This window comes from Canis aureus, chromosome 23, assembly GCF_053574225.1.
Source record: "Canis aureus isolate CA01 chromosome 23, VMU_Caureus_v.1.0, whole genome shotgun sequence".
Lineage (NCBI taxonomy): Eukaryota > Metazoa > Chordata > Mammalia > Carnivora > Canidae > Canis > Canis aureus.
In genome coordinates, this window is record NC_135633.1 from 14,212,606 (window position 1) to 14,235,877 (window position 23,272).

The 23,272-nt window shown below is 42.5% G+C and overlaps 1 protein-coding gene and 2 long non-coding RNA genes across 3 annotated transcripts in view; 1 reads left to right on the forward strand and 2 right to left on the reverse strand.

Annotated features, from left to right (window-relative positions):
- Positions 1-11,936, reverse strand: part of LOC144294632 (uncharacterized) — a 25,871-nt gene extending 13,935 nt beyond the window's left edge. The window contains exons 1-2 of the long non-coding RNA XR_013361997.1: positions 11,802-11,936; positions 10,492-10,576 (exon numbers count right to left, since the gene is read on the reverse strand). This is a non-coding gene — a long non-coding RNA (uncharacterized LOC144294632). The remainder of the gene's footprint in view (positions 1-10,491; positions 10,577-11,801) is intronic.
- Positions 1-15,726, forward strand: part of LOC144294631 (uncharacterized) — a 21,682-nt gene extending 5,956 nt beyond the window's left edge. Inside the window, exons 3-4 of the long non-coding RNA XR_013361996.1 lie at positions 9,151-9,295; positions 12,752-15,726. This is a non-coding gene — a long non-coding RNA (uncharacterized LOC144294631). The remainder of the gene's footprint in view (positions 1-9,150; positions 9,296-12,751) is intronic.
- Positions 15,727-20,827: 5,101 nt separating this feature from the next.
- On the reverse strand, positions 20,828-21,655 carry LOC144294633 (actin-related protein 2/3 complex subunit 3). The gene has a single exon (XM_077866403.1). It carries the CDS (start codon positions 21,605-21,607, stop codon positions 21,071-21,073), a length of 537 nt encoding a protein of 178 aa, XP_077722529.1. The 5' UTR covers positions 21,608-21,655; the 3' UTR covers positions 20,828-21,070.
- Between the last annotated feature and the right edge of the window lie 1,617 nt (positions 21,656-23,272).

Consider the following 23,272-nt stretch of genomic DNA (forward strand, 5'->3'; position numbering starts at 1 on the left):
GAATGGATTCCATACTGTGTGTATGCTCTACATCTAGCTTCTAACTTAATATTTGTGAGATACACATTATTGTATACAGCTATAACTTATCCATTTTAATTATCATATAGCATTAAAAGGCACCTGGGTGTCTCAGTCAGTTAAGCGATTGCCTTCAGCTCAGATCATGACCCCAGAGTCCTGTGATCAGCACCTCAGTCAGGCTCCCTGCTCAGCAGGGGTCTGCTTCTCCCTCAACCTCTCCCACTTGTGCGTTCTCTAATAAGTAAAATCTTTTTAAAAAGTTATCATATAGAAAAAAATAAAATAAAATAAAAAATAAAAAAATAAAAAGTTATCATATAGTATTTTATTATATTACTATACCACTATGATTTATTGATAACATAGCACTATATTCTTATCTATATTCTTACATATCTCAAGATACACAATGTGCATGTATTTCTGATGGGTATTGTTGTGGGTTGAACTATGTCCCCCATAAAGACGTGTTGAAACCCTAATCCCTGGTACCTGTGAATGCAACTTCAATCCTTTCTCATTTTCTGTCCCTTTATATTTCATGAATATCTAATCTAAAGCATGAATTCAGTTTTTTATTAACTCTAAGCATGAATTTAGTTTTTTTTATCAACTCTAATAATCTTTGATTTTCAATCAGAGGGTTTAGTCCATTTGTTTCCTTATTATTGATGTGGGGGTGTTTTAATTTACCATTTTATTATTTATTTTCTCTTCATCCCACATATTCTAGCTCCCTTTGTTCTCCTTTCCTACTTTCTCTTGCAATATTTTTACTTGCTCAATTTTTCTCTTCTATTAGCTAGGAAGCCAAATGCTGTTTTGTCATTCTTTTAGTGGCTGCCTTAGAGATTACATTATGGTTTATGAATTTATCCAATCCAAATTAATTGGTGCTTTTACCTTCATCTTGGACAATGTAAAACTCTTAGAACATTTCAACTCTCACTTATGTGCTCTTCATCTTGTAATTTATAAATTTAATTTAAACACTGTTAAATGGTAAATAATTTAAATGGTTTTACACAGTAAATATTATTTCTATTTACTTCCTTTTATTGCACTTTATTCCTTCCTACACAACCAACTGGTATTATTTCTTTCTGCTCTTTAGGACTCCCTGTAGTTCAGTCTACTGGTTATGAATTTTTCTCCATTTACTTTACATTCAGCTGAAAGTGTCTTTGTTTCTTATTTATTCTTGAGGATGTTTCTGATGGATATAAAATTCTAAGGTTGACAGTTTTCTTTTAGCACTTAAAAGTTCTTACTCCACTGTCCAGTGGCTTCCATTCTTTCTATTGATGTGTTAGTTGTTGATCTTATTATTGTGACTTTGAAGATTATATGACTTTGTTATGTTGCTGATTTTAAGATTATTTCCATGTCTTTGATTTCTGTTCTAAACACATCATAGTAAAGATTGTGAGATTCTTTTTATTTGTCATGGAAGACGTTTGTAGGGAGTCTTAAAAGACTAGATTCACATTGCTCATCAATTTTGAAAATTTGCAGCCACTATCTCCTCAGGTATGACTTCTTCCCCATTCCTTCTCTCTCTCTCTGTCCCTCTCTCCCTTGTGCTATTTCTCCCTCCCACCCTTTCTCCCTCTCTCCCTTCTCTCTCTCTCTCTCTCTCTCTGTCCCCCCCTTCCTGTCCTCTGCTTACTGGGATATTAATAATACAAAAATTAAATTGATCTGGGATATTCCTAGATCTTTTTGTCTCTTATCTTCTACTCTGTTTTCCTACCTCTGCTTCTCTGTGTTTCAGTCTCGGTGATCTCTTTAAATCTATCTTCTAATGTGTTAATTTTCTCATTAACTCTTAAACCCATTGATTGCATCCTCAATTTTGGTTTTGAGATCTAGGATATTCATTTGATTCTTTTTAAAAAAATAGCTTTCTGCTCTTTCCTTAAATTCTAGACATTGTATTTTATCCCCTTGAATACTGTAATTCCCACTACTTTAAAGACTGTTTCTGATCATTCTAAAATAGTAAGCCCTATTGGTTCTGCCTCTGATGGTTTTTCATTCCTTTGGTTTGTCTCCTTGTGTTTCTGGTTAGTTTTTATTCAGCCCAGGATGCTGTCTTTATAAAATTGTGTGCAGGAATAATCTGTGACTGACCTGATCATATCTTCTTTCTGATAGGATTGACATTTGCCACTGCCTGGTGTTTGGCACTGTGGGTTCATCTTAATTGTTAAGGATTGGGATAAAGCAAAGCTAAGTTATAATCCCTGTGATAGGTCCTCAAATTCCATTTCATACTTACTCTTAGGCTCCAAAATTTAAGGACCTACACCTAAAGCAAGTAGAGCTCACCAAGTTTCTCCAATGCCCAACAAATGAGCTGGTTATTAAGCTATTACTACTCAGCTTCAAACCCATTCTTTTATACTCTGCATTGAGATGCTAGGGCTGGAATTCTGTGAAGAACCACATTGCAAATTGAATAAAAATGCTATTCTGTGATTTTGAGCTAAGTACTTATGTCAAAATATCCTCAATCTGGTTGCAATCACTGTACTAATAACAAGTGGTTGTATATGTATATTTAATATGCTTCCATGACAAAATAAAATTTGGTACCCCTGTTTGTCCCTATTGGCATTTCTTTTTCACTTATTGAGCTCGGAAACTAAAAAGTCTTGGATCAAAAATGCAGTAGACATTGTGGCTCTGGATTTGGCAAGCTCTTCATGATGTGCTCATGGCCAAAATGGAGACAGGAGTTGGATGCAGAGCCTGCGGAGGCAGGGTGTCCTGATGGCAGTGTTTTATAACACGTCACCCTGACAACCAAGCCTCACACATTCTATGCTATTTGTCATTAACTTCTCCTCATGGGGCTCTCCCCCCTCCATCTCATGTCCTGTCCTCCTTCTGACCCTTGACTTCATTACCTATTCACAATTCTGCACCTGCTCTTTCCTTGGGATTTGCATTTGAAAATTTGAACAGAAATGAGCTAAGCATTCAATTTAGAAGATTAGAACAAAACAAAGTAAAAGAAATATGAGGGAATTAATAAAGATAAAATGCTGAAAATAATGAATCACAAAAGAAATGCCAGCAGAAATGATAGATAAGCCCAATACTCTAAGAAGTTTGACTAAGAAAAAGTGCAAGACAAATAAATACATCAGGAATGAGAAAGAAGATAAAACCATAGTTGCAAAAAATAGTAAAAATCATTATAAAATATTATACAAAATATTGCCAATAAATTTTCAAATCGAGATGAAGTGGCTGATTTTTCCAGCACAACAGAAATTACCAAAAATTGATTCAAGAAAAAGTAGACTATCTGAACACATTAACAACCACGCAATACACTAGCAAGTTTCCTCATAAATCCACCATTTTAAAAAGTAAAAATAAATAAGAACATTAGACCCTGCTTGTTTTACAGGCAAGATCTAACTAACCTAACCATCAAGGAACATATCATCCAACCTAAAATACTGAAACTGTTTTAGAATATATAAGTGGAAAGTTTCCCAAATCACTTTATAAGTCTAGCATAAGCTTAATACCAAAACTTAATAAATAACATACCAAAGAAAGTCGATCTTGATTAAAAATAAATAAGCAAAAATTCTAAAGAAAATATTTGCAGCTCGTATATTAAAATAATAATACATGTTCAAGGAGGATTTATACCTCAGTGAAGCACTGTTAGCATTATAGTATTGTTATGATGTATATTTATTGTCCTCTGCCGGCTATGTTTTTCCCCACCAGTTGCAATGTTTGTAGGGCCAATAAGATGTACCTTCTTGGAGTCTTGTCCTTACTTCTTATGGATGACCATCTGGGTGTCTCAGACCCTGGGACGAAATGTCCCTAAAGCCACTTAACGGGCCTACACAGGCTTCTTCCCCTGTCCATTTTCCCAAGGGTGGTCTGTGCTGTTAGAATGCCCATGCCTGGGGATCCCTGGGTGGCTCAGTGGTTTAGCATCTGCCTTCAGACCAGGGTGTGATCCTGGAGTCCCGGGATTGGGTCCCACATCAGGCTCCGTGCATGGAGCCTGCTACTCCCTCTGCCTAAGTCTCTGCCTCTCTCTGTGTGTCTCTCATGAATAAATAAATAAATAAAATCTTAAAAAACAGAAAAAGCCCATGCCTATACCTCAAGTGCAGCCAAGGGGTGGCTCTTTACAAGGGGGTAAATGATGCCTGAGTGCGTGACCCTGTCTGTACCCTAGCCTGGGGTGGAAAGATAAGGGGAGCAGGCCATGGGTCAGGGAATAGCTTTTTCCATACAACTACTTCTGATACAGAACTTGGAGTTCTAAATTTGAACATAGCTCTCCTGGGTTATTGTGAAGATATAATTGTCAAGGTAGGAAGATAGAACATATTCTGTTTAACAATTTGTCAGCTTGTTTTATAGCTTTTAAATATTCAGACACTGGTAAGTAAGCCTTCATTTTTACTCTTGCCTCAGGCCCCACAAAGAGTGAGCCAGCCCACCTCTTCCGGATTTAACACAGGTGAAAAACAATAGCAGACTAGTAAATATAGCATGAATAAATATTAGTGGAATATATATATGTGACACATATATGTATACATACCTATTGTATACATTCATGCAGTTATGTATGTATATGTATATATCCATCTATCAAGAGACCGAATACCTGTGTCTACATAGACATGCAAACATTTGTACATAGCACACATAAATGCATGCACACTAGCAGAAACACAGGAAAAATTGGAGCTTCCAATTCTAGGCAAGGTGGAAAACTACCAGGTGCTGCTGGCCCCCTTTCTCTCTACCAAACTGGAGATACAGAATAAGTATAGGGAAACGGACCAAATGCAGGGCCAGTCCCAAAATCCTCACCAGATTGAAGGCAGTCAAGTTTTAACATAGGGAGAGAATGACATCCTGAAGTTAACAGAGTTCAAAAGCATGGCTGAATGTTGGGAGCCAATATAAAGGTGCTGCAGACCAGTAGATGTTTTTCACTGTGCCTTCTATTTCACATTCCCCTGGCTGCTGGAGAAAATTGAGATTGGTCAGGTTCTGCGCCACCACCCCATTCATGCTGCCCTTCTGGCCAGATGGGCACCTAGGATGCCTGAGCTTTTGCAATAGGGATTGTGTCAGAACAACCCCATGAGCAAGCTCATCAGGGTGATGCCCTAATTGATGTACACTGTCATTGTTCCAAGGGAAGATTAGTAATGGCTGCAGCTAGAGGGAAGGGAACATAGGCCTGTTAGTGCTTTAGCCCAAATGAGTAGGGAAGCCTATGGGAATGGATACAGACCAGCTGGCTAGGCCTTGAGCATCCATTTAATCACCTGTCATGGAGAATGGCTACATCAGTTCGCTCTTTTTATATAACAAATCATTCAAAACTCTCAGTGGCTTAAAATGACAATTATTTATTTTTGATCATAGATCTGGAGGTTGACTTCTTAGGCTGATTAAGACCAGGCTCTCTCTATTCCCTGTGTCTCTCATTCTCCTCCTGAGCCAGCCGGTGAGCCCTAGCATGTTCTCTTTTTTTTTTTTTTCCAAGATTTTATTTATTTATTCATGAGAGACACTGAGAGAGAGAGCGAGAGAGAGAGAGAGAGGCAGAGACATAGGCAGAGGGAGAAGCAGGTTCCCTGTGGTGAGCCTGATGCTGGACTAGATTCCAGGACCCCAGGATCACGACCTGAGCCAAAGGCAGATGCTCAACCACTGAGCCACCCAGGTGCCCCCCTGCCATGTTCCTTACATAGAGACAGCAAAACCTCCCATAGACAATGGGAAATACACATGGCCTCTTGTGCCTAGGCTTGGAACTAGCATGCCATTACTTCCACCTTGTTACATTGTCTAAAGCAAGTCACATAGTCAACTTGAAAGCCAAAGGGTGGAATAATATATTCTACTCCTTTTGCAGGAGAAATGGCAAAGTCACATGTCAAAAACATTAGATAATTGCAATAACTTTAAGAGATTGTAATCTTACAGCATATGGGCTCTGGCCACAACAGAAAACAAATCAAGTAGAAATCATCAACAGTAAAATATCTAGAAAATCCCCCTAAATATTTAGAAATTAAACAACAAATTTGTGAATTTGTAAATAATCAATTGGTCAAAGAAGAAATCATAAGAGAAATTGGGAACTTGTTTCAAATGAATAATAATGGAAACACAAATATTGATATGTGTAGGATGCAGCAAAAACAGTGCTTAGAAGTGAGGGGAAAAAAATAAACCCAAAGGAAAAAGGGAAGAAATAATAAAAAATGAAAGCAGAAATAAATGAAATAGAGAAAAAAACCTTAGGAAAAATTAACAAAGCCAAAAGCTGATTCTTTAAAAAATTGTCAACACTGATCAACCTCTGGCAAGAAAGAAAGAGAAAGAGAGAGAATTCAAATTGCCAACACAAAATGTTGGAGGTGGGGATATTGGTAGAGAGCTTACTGACATTCAAAATATAATAAGGAAATATTATGAACACATTTATGCCAATAAACTTGGTAGTTTAGATGAATTGGACAAACTACTTATAAAACACAGCATACTAAAAACTGACTCATGAAGAAAAAGAACCGAATGATCATATATATAATATATATAATATATCATATAATATATATATATTAATGAAGTAGAATCTGTATTTAAAAGGCTTCTAACACAGAAAAATCTAAGCTTGGAACCTTCACTAGTGAATCCTACCAAATGTTCAGGAAGATGTGATATCAACTTCACACAAATTCTTCCAGAAAATAGAAGAAAACCCTTTTCAACTTATTTTCTGTGGACAGCATTGCTCTGATACAAAACCAACAAAGATACTGTAAGAAAAAACAAGACCATATAACTCATAAACACAGACACAAAATCTTCAACTAAATATTAGTAAATTGTATCCAGGAACACAGAAAAAGAACAATACATCATGACTAAGTGGAGTTTGTCCCAGGAATTCAAGATTGATTCAACATTTGAACTTCAATTAATGTAAGCTGCCACATTAACAAAATATATGTGGAAAATTATGATAATCTTGAAAGATGCAGGAAACATATTGAAAAATCTAACACATGTTGGTAGTATGTATATTAGATATGTTTTGAGAACAGCACTTTATCTCTAGGAAATTCCTTTCCCAAACCCCTAACCCTAGTCTAATCAGGAGACAAATATCAGACACATCCTAATGGAGATACATTTCACAAAATGTCTGACCAGTGCTCCTCAAAACTGTTATTCATAAAGAACCAGGTTAAGTCTCAGAAACTGTCACAGTGAGGAGGAGCCTGAGGAGACATGATGACTTAACGGACATGGTATCCCGAATGGGATGCTGAACAGTAAAAGGACTCTAGGCAAAAATGAAGGAAATCTAAATAAAGGTTGAACTTTGGTTGATAATGATATGACAATATTGATTCATTAAATGTGACAAGTGTGTGATTGTAATACAAGTAGTTAATAATAGGAGAAACAGAATGTCGAAATATAGGAACTCTTGTATTACTGGTGCAACTTTTCTATAAATCTAAAACTATTCTAAAATGGAAAAGGTACTTTAAAAAGAGCTGTATACAAATATTCATATCAGTTTTATGCATATTAGCAAAAAAGTGGAAATAACCCAAAGGTCCATCAACAAGTGAATGGACAAACATATTATGGCATATTCATACCATGATGGGTTATTCAACACTAAAAATGACTTTATTATTATTTTTAAAAATATTTATTTATTTATGATAGACATAGAGAAAGAGAGGCAGAGACACAGGAGGTGGGAGAAGCAGGCTCCATGCAGGGAGCCCAACGCGGGACTCCATCCCGGGACTCCAGGATCGCGTCCTGGGCCAAAGGCAGGCACCAAACCGCTGAGCCACCCAGGGATCCCCTAAAAATGACTTTAAAAACTGAACTACAGAGATTTGCCTGGGTGGCTCAGCAGCTGAGCCTGCTGAGGAGGCAGGGAGCCTGCTTCCCCCTCTGCCTGTGTCTCTGCCTCTATCTCTGTGTCTCTCATGAATAAATAAATAAAATCTTAAAAAAAAAAACTGAACTACTGACACCAAAATATGGAAAATAGAATGTGATATAGAAGTGCCCAGAAGCCTCTCAGAGGAAGGAATACACTGAATGCCAGCAGGACCATTATCTTAGTTTCTCCTATTTCCCTGTGCTATCCTAGGATGTCAGCCCCTGGATCCGTGGATCTGGGAACAAGACAAGTCCTCTTCTCAGACACCCCCACCAGCAATTAACTGTCTCCTTCCTGATTGCATCTTTTATACTCCAGCCCACCGACTCCTAACTTAGCTCCCTGGGCTGAGGGGGAAGCAAATTTACCTTATTTTTGCTGAAGTCCAGACTCAGCTTTAAAGCTCCAAAGCCAAAAACATCATATGATCATATGTGTGTGTATATACATATACACTTTTCATTATCATTCTTTTTGCTACAACCCAACGCTAATTGCTGAAAATGTTGAGGTTTAATTTCAAATATGTTAGAAAATGTGGGATTGCAAGGGGAAAACATGTCCATTATTTTTAAATGTCAACCCACCTCACGTACCTCTTGGAATAAACTATTGTTTTTTTTTTAAAAACAGAGTTTACATTATAAATATTCTATATTAGAGAGGGGAAATGAATCTTTCTGAAGGCTTTCCATTTTCTGGGCAGACAACATCAGTGGGAGATCCTTGGCTAGCCTCCTCTGGGTCCCTTTACGAAGTTGTCAGCGCTTTTCATAAGCTACATTTGCTTCTCTATCCCCAAAGAAATGCTAAGGTTCTGAAAACATTCTCAATGAGCAGATCTCAGGGTAATAGAAGGAGACAACAATGAGCTGTTGCGAATTGCTTCCTGTAAACATCCCGCTGACCCCCAATATGGCAGACTTCTTAGGTTTCCTGAGCTGTAAACCCCTGATGGGGAAAAGGGTGATGATATTTCAAATATTCCTCATTAAAACTATAGAAATTATTCTAGAACCAAAACAATCTAACACCTGAAACTAATTTTCTTGACACATTCATGGACTTTAATGACAGCTTCATTAATTGAATGGAATCACATGGGGGCAAAAATCATGTTTTCCTTAATGACCTGCCAGATGATGGATTTGTTTGGTTACTTACTTTACTATGAGAAATTTCAGAGGAAGGAAAAGGAAAGAAGGACGAGCTGCGTGTGTCATATCACAACTGAGTTGGAGCAAGAGGCCTCCTGGGGTCTTGGTGGGCCAACCAGTGAAAACGGTAAGGTGGTTTTGGCAGGATGGGGAAGCAGTATGATGTCATTGCTGGGAGCCTCGCTTATCAAGGTGAAGTTCATGAACCAATAGCATCCACATCGCTAGGAAGCTTATTAGAAATGCATCGTTTTGGGCCCCTCCCCAGAGCTACTGAATAGGAATCTGCATTTAACATGACCCCCAGATGGTTCTCAGGCACTTTAGAGTCTAATGAGCACTGGTTGGGAGCCCAAACTTTGGAGTCCAGTGGACTTGAGAGTTCCAACTCCACTTACTGCTGGCTGCGAATAGAGCATATTATTGAGCCTGTTCAGCCTCTGTTTCTGTATCTGTAAAATCAGCATAAGAGTATCTACCTCATGAAATTATGAGGATTTAACAAAATAAGCACTTTGCATATTATCAGGTATGTACTCTATGTTGAAGAAATGGCAGATAATAGTCCCATGTGGCTTCTTTTGCCCACTCCATTTCAGAGAGGAAGTATCTTGGGAATCAGAACCGAGTTCAAATCCAGATTTTACAATTTAATAGCTATGTGATCTTGGTCATGTTACCTAACCTTTCTCAGCCTCAAATTCTCTGCCTTTAAAATGGGTATAATGGGGCAGCCCGGGTGGCTCAGCGGTTTAGTGCCGCCTTTGGCCCAGGGCGTGATCCTGGAGACCCGGGATCGAGTCCCACGTCGGGCTCCCTGCACGGATCCTGCTTCTCCCTCTGCTTGTGTCTCAGCCTCTTTCTCTCTCTCTCTCTCTCTCTCTCTCTGTGTCTCTCATGAATAAATAAATACAATTTAAAAATAAATAAATAAAATGGGTATAATGGAAATGTCAGTTAGAGACTCCCAAGTCTTAAGATACAGACTAATTACACAGCCTAGTGAAGTTATAAAACCTTCCCGGGCTTTCTGCTGCCAGGAGGATATCTGCTAAGTCCTGTGCTGTATCTGAAGATGCTGTCCTTGTTCCTCGGGGAGTCTCTCACAGTGCGAAGTTCATACTGTCCACAGTTTCCATGCAAAACCCACTTACTCCAAAATGTTTCATGAGTTGGGCAGAAATTTCTAAAGATGTAGAACATGGATCACAGGGAAGAATCATATGACATGTGACACAGCCTTAAGCCATTCCCCTCGCTCCTTCCCTTCTGTCCTCCAATCTCCCCCATCATAGCCCCTTTTTCATCCCAAAGAAAGCTTACCTTAGGCAGAGGGAGTGGGACAGGATGCCCAGGTGGCTCAGTTGGTTGAACATCTGCCTTCGTCTCAGGTCATGATCCTGGGGTCCTAGGATGGAGCCCCGCATCAGGCTCCCTGCTCAGCGGGGAGTCTGCCTCTCCCTGGCCCTCCCTCTCCACTCATGCTTGTGCGTGTGCATGCACACGCACATTCTCTCTTTCTCTCTCTAAAAAATAAATAAAATCTTTAAAAAAAGAGATGTAGTGGACCCAGCAGTGAATACAAAATGAGAAGTGTGTGTTCTCATGCTAGCCTCCATGTCCTCATCCACACATGGGCAGGAATTCCTCGAAAACAAGAGTGCCACAAGAACTAAAGGAGGTCCCACATCTGACAATACTTACGATACTAGTACCTGGTGGGTCGCTGGTCTTTGAGCCACTGTTCTCGGCCCCATTCTTCCCCTCCCCCAGTCTACTTCTGAAGCTGGGGCGAAGCCTCTGCAAACCATGGGCTGGCTCCTCGGGGAGTGTGAGGGTTGGAAAAAGACAGAGACTTTCTCCTCTGTTTGCTTCCTGTTCCTATGGGCGTTGCCCCAGCCACACTTCTGGTTCCAGCAGTGCAGGTGGCTCTAGTTTGTGGTTGTTCCGCACCCACAACCAAGCACCCTGAGCCCTCTCTGAAATAGAGCCCCAGCCACTGGCACCTATTCCTGCGGGGTTGGAATCCCAGCTCCAAAGAGCCTCGTCTCCAGACTCCAAGCTCCAAGCATGAGTTCCGTTGGAGTGTGCCCCCTCCATAGAGGGCTGAGTCCCAGCTCTGCAGACTCCTTCTGGAAATTTCTAAGTTTCAGTAATCCCATTTTCCCTCTGTTCTCTCATCTCCAAGGGAGACAGCTGCTTCCTGCAGTTACTGTCTTTTTGATACCTCAGTGTCCCCCTTTTTGCCTGCCCATCTCTCCTCTATCTGGGAAATAGTTTCTTTATATCTCTCTGCTGAAATAATGGCGTGGTTCTGGCTTCTGACAGGATCCGGCTGATATGGAAAGTTATGTAAAAGATACTAATTTCCTTCCAAAACAAATTTAAAAATCTACCTTTAAAATACCAAGTTCTGCCACTAATAAAGATATTCAAAAGAACATGCCAATGGCTTTGAGAACAATTTCCAAAGAAAACTTTCCAAACTATTTTGGGCTCTGACAGCACTGTTGGAATAGAACAGTAGTCCTGAGCATTTGGAACAAAGAGTCAAAACATGTTTCTAGAGAAAGAAATGCCGTTAGACTTAACTCACACAGCAGAACACATGCACAATTTAGAGAGACGCTGACCTGTGTAGACAGTGTAGGCAAGGATGGGAAGAAGGTGAGGGGAGCCAGGGAAGGGCACCCATGAAGCAGGTGCAGGAAGTCACATTTCCAGATGTCAATGAAGTCTTGCACCAAAGTTGAAATGAACAGGATTTTAAGGACCTGGAAATAGTAATTTAGTTAGTGGTGCTTAAAAAGTCTGAGTTGACCATCCATGCCTTACTAAGAAGTTGTACTTTAAAGGCGCTGGCCGTGACTTAAATAGAAATTGATATGGAACTGAAAATAATATTTTATATTTATTTAATTAGGAAAGATAAATTGAAAAATCACAGCGCTCAGTGTAGGTGATTTTGCTCTAAAATAACTTGACCAAGATGTCACAATGTACATAAAGCAAAAGAATAACAGCTTAAAAGAGTCATAGTGATATTCATCCAGTTTAACCCAGCCATTCCATTACTGAAAATTAATCTCAAGGAAGTAAGTTGAAAGAATTTTTTTAAATGTGTATTTATGGGCAGCCCAGGTGGCTCAGCAGTTTAGCGCCGCCTTCAGCTCAGAGTGTGATCCTGGAGACCCAGGATCAAGTCCTGCGTCGGGCTCCCTGAGTGGGGCCTGCTTCTCCCTCTGCCTGTGTCTCTGCCTGCCTCTCTCTGTATGTCTCTCATGAATAAACAAATAAAATCTTTAAAAAAATAAAATGTGTATTTGTGAAGATATCCATCAAACTGCTACACCTAAAAGTGGAAAATAACATTATATAACTAGTAAACAAAATGAGAAGAGTTTAAAATGTATTTATATGCACTTGGTGAAATATTGTTAAGACAATTGTGATGATCATGTAAAAAAACGTGAGAAAGGTGGTGTGATAGTAAGTGAATAAAATCAGGATATAAAATGTGGAGGTGAGTATAGAAAAGAGAACAAGAAAAGAAGTTCAACAATGTTTTTCTTTATTACTACAGGGATGAGCATATGGAGCATTCTGAGAGTCTTATAAAGGCATCGTGCTAATGAAAAAATGATTGGAGAGAGTTAGACAGGATTGAGAAGCCATGCATGAACCTTCACCCCCTGTGGACTCTATATAGGCTGGAATAGATCTTAATCATAAAATGAAGAGCCATCCTAATCGTCTTCAGGATTATATGTGTGTTTGACTAAAGATAAGACAATTTTGCTACAGACGACATTTCTTCCCTTTTATAATAAGCAGTAGAGTTTTGAGGTTACTCAAGTTCTTTCTCTCCTTGGCTTGATACCGAAGGTGGTTGCGCTCCAGAAGAAGAAGAGAATGAAGGGTAGAACCTGAGTCAGACAGAAAAGTCTTCTGTGGAAGATTCCGTATATCTCAAGCAGAAAAGGAAGCGATCGACCACCGAGTTAAACAGCTGGTCAGTGAAAAAAAGGCCTAACAGTTGGCCAACCAATTAGTTCAAGAGACAGTTGGCTGCAGGTGGTAAGGTAAGAGCCAAGTCTGGACTCTGACTGAAGGGATTTTGCCAGGGCTTGGTGTTTGACCTTCTAGGGGCCTTGGCTTGCTGTAGGGAAGCTTAAAGAACTGACTTCTTATGAGCCTCAGAGACCCGCAGAGTTCCTTCCAGTAGTGACATGGACTTGGGCTGCCATATTGGGCATAATAGAAATTTTTCCAAATAGAGCGGGGGATGAAGTGCTGGTTACTAAGAGTAAAGAGAAATCTCATTTTCCTGGTGAGATTTTCTATAACTGCAGAAAATCCGTAAAGGTCAGTTTGTTCCTTGAGATTGTCCATCAGAGAATATCCAGGGCTGCAGGCCCACATGAGAACAGGCTGACTTTCTTGGTTGCTGGGGAAGGAAGAAGGTTGGAAGAGATCCACTGGGTTGAGGGGCCTACCACCAGAAACACTTGTTTGCTCTGCAAGTACTCACTGGACCCTGTTCTATGTGAGGCCCACATTCCATTAAGGGGGGTAAAAATGGAGATAATTCCCATAGAAGGTAATTGCTGTTTATAACCAAAGTATCACACTTCAGGGAGAAAAGCATGGCCAGGTTTCTTTAGGAAAGATTTCTGGGGAAGATTCCTAGAAGAGATGCTCTCTGAGCTGAATTTTGAAGTAAGAATAGGCATTTTCTCAAACAGTGTATTGGAGAGAACAGAAGGAAGTTCCGTGTAGCTGGACTATTCAATATGAGGAGAGCTGTGGCAGGAGATGATGTCAGAGACACGGTTCTGGCCAAGGTCATGATGGCTCTGAAATGCAGAGCTAGGGAATCAGACTTTGTCTAGATATGGAGAAACACTGCACTTTTTAAAAAAAGATTTTAAGTAATCTCTGTACCTAATGTGGGGCTCAAACGCACAACCCCAAGATGGAGAGTTGCATGCTCTGCCATCTGAGCCAGCCAGGCACCCCAACACTGAGCAGTTTTAAGCACAGTAAGGAAGTGCATTTTAGGAAAAGGACTCTTATCTGTGATGGGGTGGAATAGAGTGAGCCAAGGCTGGAGGCTGAGAGGTAAGCAGGGAACTCTTCCAATAGTCAAGGCAAGGGACCACAAATACCTGAATGACGGGCAATGACCACAGTGAGGGGAAGCGTGTGTCTCTGCCTGCACTTTCTCTCCCTGATGCCAAGGATGCAGGCCTTCCTCCCACCTCTAGTGCTCAGCCTGGTCAGCAGTTGCTTCCTTGCTCAAGGCTTGCTGCCATGGTCTGGTGCTGGCTCAGGGCACAGATTCTGGCTTGTAGAGAGATCGCGTGTTGGGGCCAAGAGACACATGTGTGGGAGTCAGAGAAGAGGAATCCAACCCCAATGCCAGCACATTTTTGATCAAATTGTGATCCACCCCACCAAATTCTGTGTTGACACCTAACGCCCAATGTGACTCTATTTGGAGAAAGGAATTTCATAAGGTAATTAAGCTTAAATGAGGTCTTAATGGTGGGACCCTAACTGAGAGGCTGTTGAGCTTATAAAGAGAGGAAGAGATGCCAGAAATGCTTTTCTCTTCCTTCACACGCATAAAAGAAAGTCCGTATGAGGACACATCAAGAAGGTGGCCATCTGTAAACCAGGATGAGAGGCCTCACCAGACATCAGCCCTCTTGGCACCTTGCTCTTGAAATTCTAGCCTCCAGAACTGAGAAAAGAAATTCCTGTTGTTCAAACCATTGAAGGGGAACAGAATATGCCACCCCCAAATATGCCACTTAGCCATGGGATTGTTTAGAGCTGAAGGCAATTGAGAAGTAGATACAAGAAAAGCTTTCTCTGCCTAAAAATAGGATATAAATCTCCTCTCCTCTCTACCAGTAAAAACAAAAGTCAATCACTGGAGACAACTTAACCGTCTGGCAATGGAGAGGAATCTATATGACAAACTTTACTAACCCGGCTTCATCTACCACTAGTTTGCTGCTCCTAGAGACTCAAGGTCCTCTTCCTTGGTCTTGACACATTCTAATAATGTTGTTCTTCTGTTAAGATGCTATATAAGCCCCAATTCTAATGAGCCCTTTGAGTTACTCATGTCTGAGTGTTTCCATGTGTAAGGGTGAGGCACATGCTAATAAATCTGTTTTTCTCTTGTGGATCTGCCTTTTGTCAGCCCAATTTACAAGGTCCCAGTCAAAGAACTTAAGAGGGCAGTAGGAAAAAAAAATTCTTTCTCCCTACACCACCCAGTCTATGGTATTTTATTATGGCAGCCTGAGTTGGCTCATACACACCATTGGCAGCTAATTCTCTTAAAGAAATTATTTAAACAGACCGAGCCTCGTTTTCCTAATCTCTAAAATAAAGTGGTAAAATAATAATAATCCCTACTTCACAGGGCTCTTGGGAGTGTCAGATGAGGTACACAACCAGCAAATGGAGCTCACATGAAAACTCTTTATAAAAAATTGTACATATAAAATAAATAATAAATATTCCTTCTATGAGCTCCCTGGACTGATGAGAGATTAAAATATGTTCAATCATAATATTAGTTTAATTATTATACTTAACTGTTATATCTGTCTCTTGGATATATTTTAAATGCATTTAATTAGCCAATAATCAAAAGCTAATTGATCGCAGATGTCGAAAGGGCTTTCAGCCCGAATTCCATGATGGTAACCAGTGCCAATAAAACCATTTGGGGAATTTCTGTTTTCATTAAAAAAAGGAGATGGAGTTCCAAATATAGGAATTACCCCAAATATAGCATAGCCTACATAAGAAGCTTCCTCGATGTGTTTGACATCTATAGGCACATCCTGAAACAGTCTTTACCAGAGTCTTCAACATTTGTTTTGTTTTATTAGTGTTTGTTACATGGAAATGTATTTAAAAGCATGGACAGAAAGATAATCACATAGAAAGTGTATTTGTAATAGATATAAATATTCCTTTTATCTTTAGACCCCCTATCTTAAGAGTGTTTCTCTAACTTTTTCCCTTATTGCCTCCAGGTAGCCTTGCAGGCATTTTTTCCCCTCCAGTGAGGGGGAAAAAATAATCATTTTGACCCTCCAGTGAAATTTTATTGCCACGGTTATACTGTGTATCTGTTTATGTGTATGTCTGTGCTTTCTATATGACGAAGAACCAACTTTCACCTGATACGTCCCTGTTGAGAATGCAGGGCCTTAAGATGATTCACACAATAAATAAATCAAGATCATTCATACAGTAAATCGAATCAGTCTTCAGAATGAAGCTGATGGCAAATGCACTCAATGTGAGAAATGAACCCATTTCTCAGAAGGTATACCCGGACACAAAGACAAACAGAGCTGGAAGGGCCTGGCTTGAGACCACGCTGTGGCCATTCTCGGAGCTCAAGGAGTCAAACCTAGGAGCTAGGTATGAGGAGGTATGTCTACTGAGAAACTATTTTCAGGAGAAGCCCAGGAATCTTCTGAGATGGAATTCACCCTACAGGGAAAGAGCACAAGATCGAGTCAAAGACATTGAACGAGGGGGAGAGGGGACATCTAAGCCCAGCATGGGGTCTGTTCCATGGATGAGCCCTCGTCCCAGCCGACTCATCCTGAATCCTAAGGTGAAGGTGCTACAAGGGCAACAACGAGCTCAAATTTTCTGCATGCCTTCCTGCCGTTGTTCCCAGGGCTCGCAGAAGCAAGGCTCCAAGGCACTGCGCCTGTGCAACCAGTAGGGGGCCTCCCAGCACTGCTGCACGGAGGCAAATGTGCCTTGGAACTGTTGTCCTCAGGCCAGTCTCAACTACCTGAGCCCTGTGGCCCGGGAGCCACGGATCACACCCACATGACGATGGACGTTGGTATCCTCTGTCCTGGCATCCCAAGAGCGCCACATTCGAGGCTCTTCAGGAGGGAGGCTGAGCCTGCGTTTTTGAGCTCACACGTTGAAGTTCATTTGACCCAGGTTTGAGTTCGGTCTCTTCCATCATCTAGCTGTGTGGTTGCAGGCACATCACTCCCCTTTCTAAGCTTCCCACTTTCGCCTCCGTAAAATGGGGTGATGACAGCACCAGGGAGATCCAATTAGACGGTGCATGCAAAGGGCCCTTTGCACAACCCAGCACAAGGTAAGCGCTCGATAAACGTTAGCTGTTTTCAGCCCTCGACCGTGATCATTCCACCCAGTATTGCAGGCACATGAAATTGAGGGAAATTTCTCAGGCATGTATGCTCCTGTACCTCTGTACAGCTTTCCTGTCTGGAGTGTTTTTTAATGACACTTATCTGTCTGGAAAATGCAGAGCCATCCAACTCCCATGTCATGTCTGAGAAGGCGATTCCAGAAGAATCAGGGAAGCTCTCTGCTTAGAGCTCTGATCACACCGTAGGTTAATGCCCTCTCTTCTTCCCCTCTCCCACTGGACTGTGAGCCCTTTGGCAGAGAAAGCTGACCTCACTTCCATATCTCGGGAGGCCTAACACCGAGTCTGGACCAAGAAATGATGCGTGGGTACATGGCCTATTAATTATATTTCTAGAGCAATATCGAAATGCAGGTGGTCCCGCCTTTCAGAGCCCACCCTTGGCTTCTCTCTGAAGCTTTATAAAGCCTCAATCCCTGGATTTTCTACTCACTAGAGGTCCTCGAGCCCAAGCCAGCAGGTTTCTCTTCTTTCAGCCCAGGATGATGGGCAGGTGCTGCAGGATATTGTGTGAATGTTAGTGTCTTACGATAAACTGGTTGTAAACACTGTATCTGATATCTCAAACACTTATTAAGTCCCTACTGTATGCCAGACGCTGCCCTTTCAGAACCTAGTTCAGAGTACTGCGGCTCAGAGAGATTAAGCCACTTCTCCAAGGTCACTCCGCCTCCGAACTGGGATCCACATCCATGCCTTCTGACTCCTAGTCCCTTGCTTTTGTTGTATCACGTTGTCTGTCTCTGACACTGAAGCCAACTTGAGAGTTGAGGAATGGGTGATGGTGGGAGGAAGGCCTGTGAGGGGAGGATGGAGATGCGTTGTGCTCACAGGATTGCTGCAACAAGTTCCTTTCTACACACCTGGAGGGTTGCCACCCTGTCCACAGGTGAGGGGCCTTGAGACCTCCTGCAACCTCTGCTCACCTGTCTGCTCATCCTTCCCAATTCCAGTGCTACACACACACACACACACACACACACACACACACACTTGCTCACATAGATACACACGAGCACACATACATACACAGTTCAGGTAAAATTAAGAAAAGAGTATACTTTTGAGCAAACATCAGCCACCAACTAGATTTAAGCTGAACCCACTTCCTAGCACAGGTCAGAAGGGACCTGCTCAACGAAGAGATCAGGTCTGTGACAAACAAGGAACTCTTGCATGTCAGGCCGGTCCTGAGAACGAGAGGCTGCTTGGAAACAGTTGGCTCCCTGAAGTAGATCAAAGATCTTGCCTTGTCTCTCGTAATGTATTTAATCAACCTGGGCAGGGTAACTGTCCCCACACAGGGGTCCCCTTCAAAGCAGCCTGGCTCACACCACATGCCTCTGGGAACTTCCACTTTCTCTACAGGCTGCAGGTGGGCTTCTGAGAAGACCTGGGATGGAGAACAGACTGGCTGAGGCCCAGATCCTGACTCCACTCCTCCCCAGCTGTGTGACCTTGGGCAGGTTACTTTACCTTCCTGAGCCAGGTTTCTCCTCTCCAGAACGAGGATCTTAACTGCAGCCGCTGCTTGTAGTTATTCTGAGGGTGGCATGAGATTCTATATGTGCAGTGGCATAGCACTGAGCATGGCACACAGCAAGGGCTGTGGAATAACGTGGAAACCAGCACGGGGACACGGCGAGCACCGTCTGGACTTGCCCACTGACCTGCACCTGTAGCCGAAGAAGGCCTCGGGCCCTCCTGCCCTGTGTGACCTTCCCAGCCAGCCCTGGACGTCACGGCCTCCCAGGCCCCGGCTAAGCTCCCCGAGCAGCTGGTTTCTCCTCTGCTCCCCCAAGCCCCCCACTCGGTCCTGCGGGATCAACACCAGACTCGGGGAGAACCGGGGAGGAAGGACGGCAGCGGAGCCACCCGGACAAGGGCCACCGGGGAAGCTGCCTGCCCTCGAGGCAGGGGCGGGAGCACGCGGCCCCGGGCCCAGAGCCAGGCCCGCAGTGGCCGGGGAGATCCCCCGACCCCAGCCTGTGACCCACGACCCCAGCCAGGCATCCACCCTGGGCTGGGCAGAGCTGGCTTCTCTTTCAATTGCAGAAAAATAGACATAAACATTGACCCCGTTAGCCATTTGTCGGGTGCAGCCCAGCGGCACTAGGGACGTTACACCGCTGTGCTGCCCTCACCACCCTCCACCCCCAGGACCCTTTGCATCTTGTCAAATTGAAAGTGGCCCCTTGGAACGTGACCTTCCCCGTGGTCCCAGCGGCTGGCAGCCCCCCTCTACCTCCGTCTCTAAGGGTCGACTATGCTAAGTACCTGGTCTCAGCGGAACCGTACAGTGTGTGTCCCTTTGTGACCGCGTTTGTCACTAGCAGTGTCAGCCAGGCTCACCCACATTGTAGTGCGCGTGGGTTTCCGTCCTGTGTGAGGTGACTGGGTCTCTATCCTATGTCCAGGCCACATTTTGTTTATCCGGTCGCCCATCAGTGGCCACTTGGTTTGCTTCCTCCTTTCGGCTCTTGGGAGTAACACTGCTGTGAGCACCGGGGTGCAAATACCTGTGAAGACCCCTGCTTTCCATCCTTTGGGGGTGTATGTCCAGAAGTAGAATTGCTGGATCGAGTGATAATTGTATGTCTAATTTTTTTTTTTCAGGAACCACCATACTGTTTTCTGATGTTACTTCTTCTTCTTCTTTTTTTTTTTTTTTTTTCCTAATTAGACATTGTTCCCTTTTCTACTGCTATTTCTCTGTGCCTCCTCCCCACCCCTGCTGGGCTTTGGGGCAGCGTCTCTCCAGAGGCATAGGTTCCTATTTGCTGCTTTGACCCATCCCCTTCGATTTCAAGGACTCTGCTCTCCAAACTTCTGGGTCTTTCCCACCCTTGGAATGCCTCACCCACCTCACGCAGATGAGCCCCCAGAACCCATCCCAGATTTCTGTGGAGGCTAACAGCTCAGCACCTTCGGGTTGTCATGGACACAGATGGGAGGACGTGTTGCTGAGATCTATTATACAAAACGAGGGCCCAGTAAGTGCAGTTCCCAGAAACCAGCCATTGAGTTTTTCTCATTTGGAAAATGATGGACAAGAACTTTGGAACTTCCCAAAAGAATAAGAAAAACTGAATTGAAAGTAAGTAACCTTAATCTACATTTTGAGATAAAATAAGTTTATTTATATTTGTTCTGTGTTCAAAGTGATAATTCTTTAACTCAACTTGGATTTTCAAATGCCTTGTCCCATCCCATGGGCAGGATCCACACTACCAGAATGTGCCTACACCTTTGGGAGAATTATTAAAAATTAAAAATTGACATAAGCTCCATGTCCAGTAGACTCAGCTTGAATCCCACCAAAACAGACGGAAGCAAATCAGGAGAAATGCACTTGAAGAAGCTCGCAACTGTGGTAAAGAACACATATTTCTTTTTTTTTTTTTTTTTTTTTTTGACATGGAATGTTAGAAATTTCTTTATTATTACTTATTAAGCACCAGCTTAATACTGCAGAAAATTTCAAATCACCCTTCAACAACCCATTCTTCCTTCCCCCACCCAAATTCTTGATAAAGAGCTTTTCAAGTGAAGACACGATCTCTTTTTTCTTCTGTATAAAACTTTATCAAATAAAGGCAAAGAACTGTGTACATCTTGCTGTAAAACGCTGCCCATGGCTGTGGAAAGTGTCTGCCCAGGCTCCTTTCACTGTCCAGGTCCTGAAAGACTCTTGTTCATGAACTGTCTCTTCACAAAGCAAGTCCACCACTTGCTTGGCTTATCATTCTGAGGGTCAAAAACTTTCTCACAAAGTCTCAGTCCAGTCTCTTGTCTCAGCTGCTGTAAGTAGGCCCTCATCACCTCATCTTCCTGTTTGTTTGCAGGTTTGGCATAAATTGCATTAAGTGGAAAACCAGGCTCTCCAGGAATGGGGAAATTAGTGATTCCCAGTGTATACATTTCTTTTTCACCTTGGCTTTTGGAATTACACTTTTGGAGTTTCTTTAGACACTCAGAAATGTAGAGTGTTATATATATCAAGGTTCTATCGGCTTCATTCTTAATCTCATAGTTTTTGAAGAAGACATTGGCCTTGAAGTAATAAATGGCTTCATCCACAATATCTGTATCTTTTGTCTCTCTAGGGGCAGGTCCTTTGAATTGACTTCTGATAGGCAACAATGCCATGTTTCCAATGAGTTTGGTGTCAGGGTCCATGAGAGAAGAGTGGTAAGCCGGCATCTTGGCGGCGACCGGGTTTCTAGCCAGACGAGGCTGGGGATAGAGCTCGGCCAAGAACACATATTTCTTAACAAACGTCACAAAATAGTGGCCTGGGACATGGAGCGTGTGTTTGGGGACTTGGTGAGAAATGCTGGCACTGTTTTATTACCAGCAGTAAGTATCAAAGCCTGGCAGTATTTCCTCCTGGAACAATTATTTGCTGATTTGGGATTTTTAGGAGACGATTAAGCAAGAGCAACAGAAGATGATGTCTGCAGGACCCTCACAGGGTAAGTGGTGTGACAAGATCTTCCAAGATGGGAGAAATGAGGGGTTAAGGACAGTCCCTAGAGCTTATGTGAAAGGGGACAACACCCCCAGCAGGCCCACCATGACTGTGACTCTACACAGAGACTGGGTTGCTGTCTTTAATGAAACTTTGTCAGTCACGGAGTCAAGAAGCACGTATTGGGCATTTGCTCTGTGCCAGGCACTGAGGTTATAATAATGACCCAGCTAACATGGTTATTAAGTGCAAGGGCCTGTGCCAACTGCTTACATACACCACTCCATTAATTCTCAGGATGACGCTAGTTGGTTACCATAGTCCCCACCTTACAGATGAGGTCTCTGAAGCCTGGGGAATCTAACTAATTTGCTCAAGGTCACAGGGATAGTGGCAGAGAAGGGATTTTAATCCAGGTACCTGACTGGAGAGCCCATGTCCTTAAGCACTTTGCTAAAATGGGGACAACCACTAGGGATTATTAAGAATACAAATTCAGGGCAGCCCGGGTGGCTTAGCAGTTTAGTGCCACCTTCAGCCCAGGGCATGATCCTGGAGACCCAAGATCAAGTCTCATGTCGGGCTCCTGGCATGGAGCCTGCTTCTCCTTCTGCCTGTGTCTCTGCCTTTCTCTCTCTCTCTCTCTCTCTGTCTCTCTCTCACTCTCTCTCTGTCTCTCATGGATAAATAAATAAAATCTTTAAAAAAAAAAGAATACAAATTTAATACAGTATGATTGCTCCCCATTCCCTGCCTGCCCCCACCAGGGAGCGCAGAGTCCCATCAGGACGAATCAGGCAATGATATTTCAATACTCTCTGCTAAGAGCTAATGTGGTATGCTGTTCCAGATACACTGATGACATCAAAAACACAAGTAACAAAAGAAAAAAAATGGTCTTGGGAGCTCCTGGGAGGGGCCTACCTTGCCTGAGAAGTTACCACCTTCTGGGACAGAAAGTGGAAGTAGACACACCATGGAGGAGAGCAGAGAGATGCAAAGTCTCCAGGAGCAGAGTGGGTCCCTGACCCCAAGGCACAGCTGGAGCTCACTACAACATGCTGCCAGATCTAAAGCAGTAGTTCTCTAGGGGATGAATTTGTGCTCCCCCTCCCTCCACCAAGAGGACAATGTCCAGAGACATGTCCGACTATAACAACTCAGGGGGGTGGAGTGCTACTGGCATCTAGTGACAGTGCACAAGACAGTCTCCAAATAACAAAGAATTATCTGGCCCAAAATGTCAATAGTGCCAAGAAGTTCAGAAACCCTGGCGTGAAGCAAGTAAACATTGATCAGCAGGGTAATGGTCAACCATAGATAAGCTTAGGAAAGGGGAATTCTAGAAGCCAGCTTCAGCAGAGACCATCTGTGATAGTCAAATTGTGTTCCCCCAA